This window comes from Rhinatrema bivittatum, chromosome 12 (assembly GCF_901001135.1).
Source record: "Rhinatrema bivittatum chromosome 12, aRhiBiv1.1, whole genome shotgun sequence".
NCBI lineage: Eukaryota > Metazoa > Chordata > Amphibia > Gymnophiona > Rhinatrematidae > Rhinatrema > Rhinatrema bivittatum.
The window spans coordinates 31967510-31981432 of record NC_042626.1 but is presented as its reverse complement, the minus strand read 5'-3'; the positions used below and the strand labels follow the sequence as shown (position 1 = coordinate 31981432).

General features: G+C 45.6%; 1 protein-coding gene across 8 annotated transcripts in view; it reads left to right on the top strand.

The window, feature by feature from the left end:
• Positions 1 to 12105, top strand: part of LOC115074374 (probable glucuronokinase 2) — a 49589-nt gene extending 37484 nt beyond the window's left edge. For 7 of the 8 annotated variants that reach the window (XM_029573772.1, XM_029573763.1, XM_029573762.1 and 4 more), the window contains 8 exons: positions 2074 to 2166; positions 2716 to 2776; positions 4187 to 4300; positions 5515 to 5572; positions 6911 to 6979; positions 9648 to 9711; positions 10450 to 10521; positions 10611 to 12105. In XM_029573772.1, the coding sequence (XP_029429632.1) occupies positions 2074 to 2166; positions 2716 to 2776; positions 4187 to 4300; positions 5515 to 5572; positions 6911 to 6979; positions 9648 to 9711; positions 10450 to 10521; positions 10611 to 10688 (609 nt within the window). In that variant the 3' untranslated portion in view covers positions 10689 to 12105. Of the gene's footprint in view, positions 1 to 2073; positions 2167 to 2715; positions 2777 to 4124; positions 4301 to 5514; positions 5573 to 6910; positions 6980 to 9647; positions 9712 to 10449; positions 10522 to 10610 lie in introns of those variants that run through there. The other variant, XM_029573768.1, reaches the window with a different exon arrangement.
• Positions 12106 to 13923: the final 1818 nt, after the last annotated feature.

The window sequence follows — 13923 nt, the reverse complement described above, 5'->3', positions numbered from 1 at the left end:
TTTTGTGCTAAAAACACGTCATACTTGCCGTCTCCCATCCCCCATCCCCTCCTTCCATATTTCTAGAGGTTCAGTGACTGTTTATTTCCTTTGTAATCTGAGCTGCTTTTTTTCTTTTTTTTTGGAAAGGGGTTTGGGAAGGAATAAATGCAATCTGCCTGAGTTGTGAGAACTTGTGTGGGAGGAAATATCTCTGGCAGGCGTAGAACCGGTGACCATCTGACCCATGCCATCTTGTCTATTAGCCAAAAAATAGTCTTTCTTAAATGCAATATTTGAGAAGGGAAGAGCGATCTAGAGTTTAAAGCCTTGAACTACAGATTGCCATTTTCCCAGTGGCGTTGCTAGTAGTCTTATCAATGGGAGCAGAGTTGGGTTGTGATAGTTTTCTGTAAGGGAATAGCAGTGGAGTTGGAGTGTCAGCGAGTGGTTAATTCAGAAGGATAGAGTTTTATGTGTTCAAGATTAAGACATTTCTTTGGGCTTAGACTCTAGTTAATGTGGTTTTTGGTTGATTGCACTGCAGGACAGATTTAGGATTTAAGTTTTTTTGGAGGGGTTTTTTTTTGTCATTTAATTTTTTATTAAATGCTCAATACCATACAAGTACAATATAACATCATCACAAGGTCCTGAACAGGTCAAAAATAGGATCTCTCACGTACAAGGACAACATAACTAACTAAACAGCTCGTACGTTAGGGTTTCAGTTTTCTGTTGGGGGCAGGTAAGGTGTTAGAGGAGTTATTGGGGTTCATGTGTTAAGTGCACGTTGCTTGTAGTGTTTATTGTCTGGGATAGGTTTTGCATTGTCTGTATATTGATTGTGTATTGTGAGTTATGTGTACTTTTATATTGTTACTATCTGTAAAATGAGTATAAAAAAAAATGATGTTTAACATCCCCTTCGCCATGACTCTGTGTGGCTCTGAGATAGCCGTTTTGTCTCTCTCGCTCTCTCTTTCTGTTCATCTAGCTATAGTTGAGCTGTAGCAGTTACCTCCTTTGCCCTCGTCTTATCAGAAGCCATCGTGCATCTCTGGTACCTTCCCAGAGGTGAATGCATCTGCCTTTCTGAAGTATTATATAGAAATGACGGCAGAAAAGGACAGACGGTCCATCCAGTCTGCCCAGCAAGCTTCCCATGGTAGTATCTGCCGCGCTGTGCAGGTCACCCCCATGTATCGGTCAGTGCTGCTCGATGATCTTTGCTTATGGACTTGGCCATAGAAGCAGTCCTGTTTTTATTCTTAATGTCTGAGCCTCAGCACCCCAGGCTAAATTAAAAAAAAAAAAAAAAAAAGTCATGGCTCTTGTTGGTTGTCCCTAAATCCAAATTTCTCTCTCCTTTTTAGCCTCCATCCCCCTCCTTCGAAGCAGAGAGCGATGTTGCAGTTTTATCAAAAGCATCAAGGCTTATTGGTTAAGGGCGGTAATCCCATGCCTTCTGTTAAGGGTAGCAACCGCTGCACTGCGCTGGTTACCCCCCATGCTCATCAGTTCCGCAGACCGTAAAAGTCGGGGGCCCTTGACGGATTGGATTGCTGTCTAAATCCATTTCCCCTGCCATTGAAGCAGAGAGCCATGTTGGAGTTGCATCAAACGTAACCATGTATTAAATGGCCTATGTGAAACATTCTATGTAAATCCCAGCTCACGAGATGCAGTTTGTTTGGAAAAACTAAAAATCACTTTTGGCGTGCCCAGTTGCCGCGTGGAGCCAGTGAAATAAGAAGCTCAGGTTGTCTTCCTCTGATGCACTCGGAGAACAAACGAGAGTCCATGTTCAGTTGTGTTGGCTAAGTGCACCTGGAAGAACACAGCCTGAGCTTTGCATTCTGTTTGCACCCTGCAGTGGCAGTAACAAAAAAAAAAAAAAAAGCAATTGTTTAGTGTTCACCCGAATCCCCGCAAACCGGCCAACTTGTCGTCGTAGGCTGCCGTCTTTGTTATATCTGGCCACCGTGGTTGTATTTGTATGTTTTTTGCTGCTTTTACGCAGTTTGTCCGAGTAGCACGCGCTAGAAAAGCTTCACGTTAACTAGGGCCAACCGTGCATCTGTGTCCCCACAGGACCTGCCCAAGCCCGAGCGAGCCAACTTTATCCTTAACGTGGAAACAGAAGAGCTGTATATTACCGCCGGCCTCCAGGATCGGGTCGTCCAGGTACCAAGATGTTTTTTTTTAAACCTTGGGACCCATCTGTGTTCCTGCATTGTGCGTATTGCGTTCCCATTTGCATTCCTTCCTCCTGACCGGTTTTGTGGTGGTTAAGAGGAGAGACGGTTTTTAAGATGGTCTTATAATTAGACTTCCTGGTTGGTGGCTTTCTAAAATGTTCTTTTAAATCCCCTTACCCTCCCCTCCCAAAGCCCCACTTTTATTCTGCTATTGAGGGTTTTGGTTTTTTTTCAGTTCTTAACCAGGACCCCCAAGCGTGGCAGCACCCTGACCTCCCCTGAGGAGCTGCCCAGGAGCCCTGGCGCCTGTTCGGCTTGCCTGAAGAAATAAGCGCTCGGGGCTCAACCGTCCGGCTCCTGGCTAGTGACTGCGCTCTCAGCAGGACTTTAGGGGGGGAGGCTGTGAGGACTATGGGGCGGAAAAAGGAAAATGCCGCCAGAACAGCCTGGCGAAAAAAAAACCTTAATTTATAGCAACTGATCCAGGGCATGCGCTTATGAAATGAATGTGTTGTAATCTTTCCTTTTCTTTAAGGTCTATGAGGGCCTTGTCTATATGGACTTCAGCAAAGAACTCATGGAAGAGCAGGGCTATGGTGAGGACTCCCTCTGTGTGGGGCTGAGGAGGTTTTGTTTATCTATTTGTTTTAGAGACACTGGCGTACTAACCAGCAGGGCAGCGATCCCAACCAAAAAGATTGGCATGCACATGAGAAGGTGGGGGGTGTGGGGGGGTGAGGATGTAAGATCATGGTGGGTGTCTTCGCTCTTGGCCCATTTGCTGTTCTAGGGGAACTCTCCTGATGAATGAGGAGAAGGGGATGACCCTGGCTCTTTCCTCCTGGGCCTATCAGCAGTTCTTCTGAAACGGCGGCCATGCGCGTCCGAGAGGTCTGCGGCTGCGCAGGGTTTGGCGTGCATCCTTCCCTTGTGCGCAGCGATGGTGTTATCGCAGGGCCGTTCCTCTTTCTCATGGAAGCAGGGGCGGATTGGCCTATCGGGGGATCGGGCATCCCCCGGTGGGCCGATCGCTCCAGTCACGTGGTCAGCCGTGCGTGGCCGTGACAGAGCTGCGCTCGGCAGACCACGTGACGCATCCTGGGCCGGCCTGGGCGGCGGATACCCGGGCCGGTCCGACATCGTGAGTCCGCCGCTGCATGGAAGGAATGGTTTTACTGAAAAACGGATTTCTCTCCACGAAGGCTTTCTCGGAGCAGATTCTGATCTCGCCCACGTCTGCTTTGGCGGATGAAACCCGATGGGAGCCAACCCATCAGCAAGGGTGAAACAATTGATAGCTTTAGGATACTGGGAAATTTCAACTTTTAACTTCTGCGTCAAGACCTGCTTTGTGATTTATGCTTGTTGGTTTGTTTTATTTTGTTCTTTCTGTTTTTTTAGTTTATGCCCATGTGTCTCACTGTAAGAAAATCGCAGAGTATCTGTTTTCTTCGGGCCCTGAATGGGTTTGATAACTGGACACAAGTGCTTTGTTTTTCCTCATATTGACATCTTACAAACAAACAGATCAATACAATGATCAGACCCAGTACCATTATACATACACAAAATATAAGTGTAAATATTAATATCTTTGATGCGAGAGAGGGTGCCACTGGCCTGGGAAGTCTCCTCTTGTTTCATTCTCCTGCCCTCCCCTTTCACGCCTACGTCCCTCTCCACCTCGTTCTTTTGGCCCAGCTGTCTTGCCTGTTGGCGCCTATGAAATCTTTGCGACTGGCGTTGGGAGGCACTAAACAGCTTCAGTCCTCCGCCAGGTGCCTGCTCGCTCACCCATCGAATGTGAGCTGCAGAGGGCATGTCTGACTTGCCTGAGAAGCTGGGGGCCGCCCTGACTATGAAGAGACTGAAAGCGGGGGGTGCAGCGCTCGTACTGAATCTTCAAATATAGAAACGGGTTTTTTTTTGTTTCTCCTGCCTCAGGATGAATGCCGGCTCATATTTCTGCAAAGCTGCTAATAATTACATTTCACTGCTGACTGCAGGAGACTACGTACCCCTGGATATCGGCTCGGCTCCCCCATTCTGGCTTGCATACCTGCGAGATCCCAGCGACTCGGGAACAATTCACAGTAACGTACGGCAGAGGTGGCTCAACGGTAAATCTCTCATTATTCAAACACTAGATCATGGTGCTGGGCTGTCTGGCATGCTGGCACTAATACAGGACTTTTTGCATAAGGCGGCCGAATGCAACTTATATTTGCGCGTCTGAATAGAAGGGAGCAGGACAATAATTCACCAAATTTATAGTGTTCAAGGAATCCGTATGTTTTGTATAATTAGGCCCTGTTTATTGATAATCTGTTAATGTGATATATTATTGCACCCATCTATTAGCTGCCAATCTATCTTCAGTACTGTGGCGTGTCGGGTTTTTGCTATAACGGCATTTTTACAGGCTTGTTTGACATTGCTGGCGCTAATGTTCATTGCCACCATGGGTAGTAGGAATGTGGTGGTGATGCATATAGCACAAGAATGAGACTATATCCCATGTCTGTCCTGCTAACATTTTGTATTCTGCAGAGTTCAAAAACTAGTTGGCTTCTGCAGTCTTCAGCAGGAAGACCGGTGGGGCTTTCTCCAGTGAAAGCTTAGCAGCCATACAGGCTGATACAGTACAGTGCGCTCTGGAGCACACTGTTAACCCGCGGTTGGACGCGCGTTTTTGACGCGCTATTACCCCTTACTGAATAAGGGGTAAAGCTAGCCAAGCCGCGCATTTTACTTTCAGAAATTAGCGCCTACCCAAAGGCAGGCGTTAATTTTTGCCGGCACCGGGAAAGTGTACAGAAAAGCAGTAAAAATTGCTTTTCTGTACACCCTCCGACTTAATATCATGGCGATATTAAGTCGGAGGCCCCAAAAATAAAAAATAGTTAAAAATAAAAAAATTTAAAATCAGCTCGCGGGTTGAAAACCGGACGCTCAATTTTGCCGGCGTCCGGTTTCCGAACCTGTGGCTGTCAGCGGGTCCGAGAACCGACGCTGGCAAAATTGCGCGTCGGCTGTCAAACCCGCTGACAGCCGCCACTCCTGTCAAAAAGGAGGCGCTAGGGACGCGCTAGTATTCCTAGCGCCTCCTTTTACTGTGGGCCCTAATTAGCATAATTTTATTTACTGTATCGCGCACACAGGACACTGGCGGAGGGGTGTGCATCAGCTTGGCAGGTTTAGGGAGCTGGAGGTGGCATCGCGCCTCTCTCTCGTATTGGAAGAACAATTGTGATATTCTTGACGTTGGTGAAATGTACCGTGTGCTTCTACCAGTTTTACCATCGTGTGCATTTGTGTATCTCCTACATTTCAGGTGATCCCAAAGTTCTGGAGGCTATGAGACTGTTCTCGGAGCTCACGGATCAAGCGAGGTACGTAGACTCCATGCTCCCTTTAGGAGAAACTGTGCGGCATTCTCACCACCTTAGATGAGGTTTTATTTATTTATTTATTTTGTTTAATTGTTGACCGGGAAAATGGGAAGACGAGCCCTTTGTTTTCAGCTGGGTCCCCTAGACACAGGAGCAAGAGGACAATTTTGAAAGCTGTTTACCTGCATCAGTCAGCCATCTGCAAACTGCTGTCCCTCGGCATGGCTTAAAATGCGTGCGTTGTTTCACGACGTGCATGCTCGTTAGCCGCATTTAGGGGAGGCTTTCCAGGATGGGGGTGGGGGGAGCCTGTTTTGGCAGGGACCGGAAAATAATGCACATAGGTTGTATTTTCAAGTCTGTTTATTTAAAAAAAAAAAAAAAAAAAAAAAAAAAAATGTATATAGGTGTATTTTAATAAATAAATAAATCGTGCTCTATTCACAGCACAGAAAAAATAGGGCAATTTCTAACCTAAGCAACACAGGTACAAAGCTTTACACTTTAAAGCAATCACATTTGAAATATAACTAAAAAAAAAAAATAACACATATCTTAAACACACCAAAATTAAAAACTTTAGGCCCTAATAAATGATTTAGAACTGGTAATGAATGCAGATACATTGTAGGCCTAATAACCAATAATCTGTCTGAGACAGGCCTTCTGCATTAATATAATAAGAAGGCCTTCAGGGATTATTCTAAAATGCTTGAGCTTGGTTTCGGCCTTTTAATTCCTCAGGGAGCGAGTTCCAGAGGAGAGGGCTGGCTGCATTTTTTGACTTTCCTCACAAAATACCAGCACATGCAGCAGGCCCCCTGCGCCTATGGCAGCTTTCAGAGGGAAAGGTCTGGATGGCCCTTCTCTTTTTGAAGCTCTGTGCAGTCCACGGCTTAAAAAAAAAAAAAAAAAGTACCCACCGAGGCTTCACCAAAGCAGTCGGGCCTGAAAATTTCTCCCAGGGTGGCAGAGAGTCGGTGGCAGAGGGGGGGGGGGGAGCTTTGAACCCTCCTGAATTGTAACCTGGCGTGGTAACCCACCAGAGTCCATTACTCGTCTCGACTGGATGGAAAACCTGCCTTAAAATCGAGCATGGTTCTTGTGTAAAAACGTGTTAATCGTGGTGGGGTTTTTTTTTTGTCCTGGAAACGTGATCCGTTAAAGAACCCAGCTCCTGTGATCGTCTTGCTGAAGCCGGGGAAGCGTTTGCTTATTGTTAGCTTGACTTTTAAAATCTGCATAATGTGGGGTGATGGGGCTGGGCTGCACTGATATCCATTTTAAGGCTCACCTGTTTTGTTGTTTTGGGGGGTTTTTTTTTTTCTGTTTCCTCAGGCAGGCCCTGGAGTCCCGAGACTGGACAGGACTGGCACAGCTGATGGACAAGAACTTTGAGCTGAGACGGTGTGAACCAGCTTAGATATATATATATATATATATATTTTTTTCTTTTTAATAGCAGGATGTTAAATCCCCTTCCTTTTGGCATCGGTCTCTGCATCATGGTGCTTCTCCCTGCCCCCACCCACCTGTTGTACAGATTCTTCATCTCGGCCAAAAGGAGGGCCTGTCTTCTGCTCAGACCGTGCCCTTGGATCTTAGCCAAAAAGAAGCCCAGAATGATACTTGCCGGTCTTATGGCTTTGACTCAAATAGGAAAGAAGCCTCGTGCAGTGGACGGGGTGAGAATGCAAAAGTCAGGGAGAACTCAAAAAGCTTCTGATGGGATTGGAAATCACTCTTTCCCCATCCCCCTCTCCTCACCCTTCATTACAGGAGAACGTGCTGAGATCTTAACCCTTAAAGCAGATCTCATGCTTTATATATAAAGGGCCTAGTGCTGCAATTTCAATTCATGTGCCTGAGTTTGTAGTAAACAATGAGAGAGAAGGACCAAAATGGTCCCTCCGGTCTGCCCAGCAGGATGTTGAGGGTTGTAACTGGGTTACCCCCCATAAAAAAAAAAAAAATTGCCCCTGTGTTCTGTTTGGAAGAGATCTGAACCGGAAAGGCATCGGAGTGGGGCTTGAACTGAAATCTCTCTCGGTGCGGCGCCCCACGTCCTGCTACGGATCTGCCTTCTCGCAGCTCTGCCGGGCCGTGGCCCAATTCTGGCTCCATTTTAAAAGACCACGGCTCGGCTCTAAGCATCTCGCTCGTCCCCCAGACCTATTAGAAATCCTTCTGGAGTGGTTCCTCTATAGGTGGATGCTTGGGGGCAAATAGCAGACCCGAAACCTGCCAGAAGGGAAAATAAAATAAAAAAAAACAAAACCCAAATTCTTCCAGGGTTCTGGTGCCATCGACTTTGTTGGGCTTCTCTCTTTCTTTTTACCTTTCTGATGAAAAGTTTTGGTGTTTGTGCCGTGCCGAGTGACGACTTCTTGCGATCGTGATTCAAGAGCTTCCCCTCCAGAATGGTCCCATCCTCGTTCCAGCCCCCAAAGGGTCCCTTTTACCCTTGTATTTATTTATCGATGTTGCTGCTTTTGGTCCGTAGTGAAAGCCTTTCTGCTCTGCAACATTATGAAACTTTGGCATGTTAGGGATTTTCTCATCTGGGGTTTTGTCTCCGTGAATCCTTTGTTACACGGGTGGAAGACACCATGGCCAGACCCTGGAAAATGAATTCTGAGAAATGCATCATGTTTCCTAACTTTCAGCTTTGGCCATGCAAATATTTTTTATATTTTGACATAAGAACTAAAGAAGTTGCCATATGGGGTCAGCCTGAGGGTCCATCAAGCATCCTGTTTCCAGCCGTGGCCAATTCAGGTTACACGTACCTGGCAAGTACCCAGACATTAAATGGATCCCATGCTACTGATGCCAGTAATAGCAGTGGCTATTCCCTAAGTCAACTTGACTAAAAGCAGTTTATGGACTTCTCCAGGAATTTGTCCAAACCTTTTTTAAACCCTACTGCCTTAACCACATCCTCTGGCAATGAATTCCAGAGCTTAATTATACATTGAGTGAAAAAGAATTTTCATTGATTTGTTTTAAATGTGCTACTTTCCAACTTCATGGAGTGCCCCATAATCCTTGTATTATCTGAAAGAGTAAACAATGACATGAAAGATTGGAATTTGGCTATTGGAATCTTTGTGTATTAAGGGCTTCATCTTTATTAAGGGCATGATTGCCATCTTTCCCTGTCCTCTTGTCCAACTTTTGTTATCAAGGGAATAGATTTGCTCATCCTTACTATTGTCAGCATGCACAGTTCAGCTAGATTTATGTTAACATAGTACACGATTGCAGAAAAAGACCAACAGGTCTATTGAGCTTACCCACACTCCTAAGGATATATACCGGCTACCAGCCATAGAGTGTGACCACCTGGAGGATATCGCACTTTATCCAAGACAGTTTTTGTCAGCTTCCATTGCACTCCACTCCTGGATAGCTGAGCATGCAAGATCCCTTTCTTTATTTACACCTAGTACCTCTTCTAAACTCCCCAGCCCACCTTGCTCAGTCTCTTAACTGCAATGTCCCACAATAATCCAAAGAGCTACCAACACCCTTTGTGGGTTGTTCCTGAACCTCTGGTCTCTTGGTCTTTTCAGGCGACTTCTTGCCCTTGTCAAGCCAGCACACTTATCTGATAAACATCAGGAGGGTGTAGCCTGCTATGGGCGTGCTTGTGTTTCCAAAAGGACTTCTGTAGGTCCATATTCAGTCACTGTCCGGCTACCTTTGAAGGTAGTGCAGCCACCCTATTGAACATACCTGGCAAGCTTAAAGTTAGCTGGCTAACTTTATACGGTTAATGTTAGGACAGCTTTTGGGGCCCAACCAGATAAGTTATCAGAATATCCGATAACTTAACCCGCTAACTCAGCTCCTCCAAGTTATGCCCCAGGAATGCCCCCCCTAACATCCATCTGAATTCGAGCCAGCTAACACGAGCCAGCTAGAATTTAGTTGGATAAGTGCTCAAATCTAAATGGATCTCTTAGTTGTTACTGTATTTGCAGCTTGCCAGGCAAACCCAGTTAATTGGGTATTTGTATGTTTGCTATATTTTACTCCGAATATTTAGACTCGTGTTCTCTATCTTCTGCAGATCCATCTTTACAGATGCCTGCTTGGGACCTGGGAACTTGGAGATGGCAGAAATAGCACGGAAGGTACAGCGCTGGGGTTGGGGTGGAATCCTCTAGGCCAGTGCCTCAGGGCTCTCTTCACTTTCAACACTCGTGCGAGACACTCACGCAGGGGAGGAAAAGGGGACGCTTTGAATCTTGCTGGCTCTTTAGCGAGGACCGTGGTAAGTGGCATGAACGCCGTGCGGGGCAGCGCTTCTGTATTCCGCTAGCTCGCGTACGGTGGCGTTGAGCATCCTCCCCCCCTCACTCCTAGCCAAGGGATCTCAAGCTCCAGTCCTGGAAGGCCACAAACGGGCCTGGTTTTCAGGATCTTTACACTTAATGTTCTTGAGGTTTACTTGCATCCAGCGGCTGTAGTTCATGGTTCATTTGCATGGCCCCTTTGCCAAGGAACTCATTATTTGCTGGATCTTGGATGCCAGAAAAGCTGAAAAAGTATCGGGGTGGAAACCAGGGCGTAATGAGATGTGACTTAAGGGGGAAGTGGGGAAACTTTTATTGTTTTAATTGGTATCTTTTTTAATTGTGATTTGGTAAGCCCTTCCCACCATAATAAATATCCGCATGGTGGACAGTGCTTTGGGTCAAAATTCAAAATGGTAGTTTTTCCAATGTGTGTTGGGTGATTTGAGACACAAACCCACACCCCTTCCTCCCTCCCTCCCTCCCCCCCACAACCCTCCACTCCACCTCCAAAGTCTCTTCTGTTTTGATAGTTTTGTAGTTCAGAGATCTGACCAGGTGCCGCCTTCTTTTCAGCATGGATCTGCAGTGAAATTACCAGGCAGCGGGGGTGCCGTGATAGGACTGTGCCTTGACCCTGAGAAACTGGTATGGATTTTGAGTGCGATGCCATCTTAACACTACACACGTCTAGTTCTCGTCTCTTCATGGTATCCTCTGCTTTCCTTTGCATTCAGGCTGAACTGAAGAAGGCGTTTCAGGAGGCTGGCTATGTCTTTTGCCATGTGGTGCCGTACTGCCCCGTCGGTAACTGAGTAACAGGGCATCTTTTCCCAAGCCTGGTGTTACGGCCTTTAAAGGAAAAGAACTAGGATATAAAAAGTACCTTTGAAACTGTTTTCATAATTGATATTCATGATCATGTATAGTGTAATGTTAGGGCCTGAAGCAGGATCACAGACTTGAAAAAGCATTTTGTACTGTATTTGGCTGCTGGCAAGGGGGGTTTCTCTGATATAATTAAGCAGGTATTAGAACTGGGCTGATGAGCTTAGGGAATGCAGGAAGACTCCTGTTCCATAGCACTTTGAGTCATATCAGCTTTTAATGTGTGCTTAATTAGCCACACCCGCACAGGCACGGAATGCTAAGCCACGCCCCCCAGTGAGATTTTAGGCCAGTATCAATAAATATTCATGGAGTAATTGCAGACGTTTGATCTCATGCAGGAGTTGCCAAACCTGGTCTATCGACCCAACAGCGAGTTAGGATTTCAAAATATCCATGATCAGCATGTATGAGAGAAATCTGTAGAGATGCGAGGCCCATATCTGCAAATTATCTCCTGCATATTCCCTTTGGATGTCCTGAAACCCCGACTGCCTGTGGGGGACAACAGGATGGGTTTTGGTAAATCCCGGTTTAGTATAACTGTGTAATTTTGCATATTTTGATTACTCTGTCACTGTGGCGAGCCTTCTAGCCCAAGTGAGGAGTTTAGTTCGTCAGGAAAGTACTCCTCCCGCTCCCAGCCAGTGACTGGATTTGAGATGCCTGGGCATGCCATCAAATGAGGCAGGGGTGGAGAATGAAAGAGAGAAAAATATTTTGAAGGTGCAACATATTTTAGAGTGGAAAAGGTGACTGGAAATGGGCACTGGAAGAATGTACCAGAGGGAGAAGAGAACAAAATCTCCAGTGTGTCCAAAGGACATTGCCTGTTGCTTCCGGTGGCCGTCCCCTGGCGTGCTGTATCGGATCATTCTGCGAATGCTGTGCTCACAGAATTAATGTGTGCGAGCTGAGACTGGGTAGTCCAGAAAGCTTCAGACTGCTTGCCAATGGGGTTTTCTCCATGTGAAACACTGCAGGAGGAAAAGGGGCCCTGTCGTCGTGAGACTTACCTGGATTATTCTCATCTGCATCCTTCTGTCAAAACAAACTATTGTGCAAAGTGCCTATGGAAAAACAGGTGACGTGCTCAGCTGTGGTGACCCCAGATATGCAGTGGTGATAGAAATCCATGGGTGTGGCATACAGTACTGTTGTCACCTATAGCAACAAGGTGTGTACTGCATTTAAACACCTCATAGGTAAGCAGCCAAAGGTACTTAGAACAGGTACTGACGCATCTGTCATATTTCCATGTCATCATGATTATTTCACCAACATTGGTGCTAAAACTACAAATAAACTGAAGCCTGCTTGCCATTCGGGCTGTTATATAATGGACTGTGTGTAAAGAACTCTTCTTTTTTTTTAATGTCATCTTCTGCTGCAGTGACGATATTCTTTGCTCGTAAAGGACATCGGGGGCTATATTAACACATTCTATGCAGGAATAAAGGTCGCTGAACAAGTCTTAGGTGATACCCTGAATTGGACTAGCTCAGTACATCTTCGACGGGCTTTTGGGAGCAGGTCCATGAAGAGCCTAGCATAGCCACGCTCCCTCCCCTACTCTCTAAGCCCACTGTAACCACATTCTCTGTGCACTGACTCGAGGCAGGAAGCAGAGCTCCTGAGCACTAGCCACAGATGTGCAGCATTAGTCCACTCAAGAGCTATCACCTACAACCTGCTATTTTTATATATTCAAGTGGACTAACGCCATCCTAAACGCATGCTAGAAATCTATAATTTGGTCACAGGAAACCTCTGGGGCTTTCTGATTCTAAGAATGCATTGTTGGTACTTTTGAGTGCTCCAGGGGACACTCGACAATGCCCCAGGTGGAGATATGACCCGCTTTTCTGAAAATGCTCCTACAAGTAAATGTGCAGTTTTGTCAGCAGTCTGGGCAAAACCTTTATTCAGCCAGCAAAAAAAAAAAATAAAGTTTCACCTGACCGCAGGGTGTCACACACTAATTTGCACCAGCTTCTTCTCAAAGCATACAAAATAAATAATTTTACTTCTTACAAGCCATCGGCATGTATTGAGAAGGCTGATGGGCATCACATTAATATCTGGATTTGTAAGAAACATATTTAAACGATTCAGAACCCAAATTTTGAACACATTGAGGTTTTGGGGTTTTTTTTATATATATAAATAAGAAATTTTTACAAGATAACTGCTTTAATTAACTTTTTATAAACCTCTGAAAAATGTATGGCAACATCTTCTCTCTCTTACTGTGTGCTGTAATTTGTCTTAGCTAATGAAGGCAGCATTGGGGAAATAATTATAATAATAATAATGGAAAATCATTCCTAAGAAAAGGGGAATTGCTCTGAATCGTAACACTTTTCTCTCCATAGATGTATTAGCGTGGCTCTAAACCATTAATTCACTGAGCTTGCTCCAGAAATGTGAATTCTGCGATTGTTTGGAAGCACCGAGGGAGGAGTCCCATAACATTTCCAAGGCAGGGGCAAAATCTGTCACTGAAAGTGGATTTCTTCTTCGCAGGCTTCAAGCCCCCCTCTTGATCACCTGGAGCTGGCTGGCTGCAGGTAGAGCAGCTTTTGGCTGTTTCATCGTAAAATGTCCTGGGCGTTGTTGTCATCACGAGCCCAGACTAAAGGTCCACCACGCTCAGCGCCTGTCTCCAGTATCGAGTGCTTAGAGGGAAGTGTATGGGACCAGTTAAGTGTAGCACTAGGACTTGTAGTTGCACCCTTCCGCGTTTCTGGCAGTCATGGGTTAGGGGTGACATCCCTCCCTGTCCTGCCAAGTAACCTCTGATGAATATACCTTCCTTAAATTTTCTCTATTCCTTTCTTTTGATCCCAATAGATGCCATTGAATTGTCAATAGGATTTATATGCATATAAGTGCACAACGTGGATAGATGGGTTTGGAAAATTGCTATGTTGCGTGTACAATTGCATATCCTTTGAAAAATACCGCGTTTGAGTACTGCCCTACATGTTTTCCCCAAGGTGCTGACAGTTCCTTGAATCCAAAGATCCCTCTATGGTTAAAAGTGTTAGGTAACAACGACTTTTTACTGTAGTTCATTCCTGACATCATGATCTCATATTTTTCCTCAGTCACGTTCCTTTGGCGGCACAGACCAGCTTTCTGTGCTATTTATGACTGAAA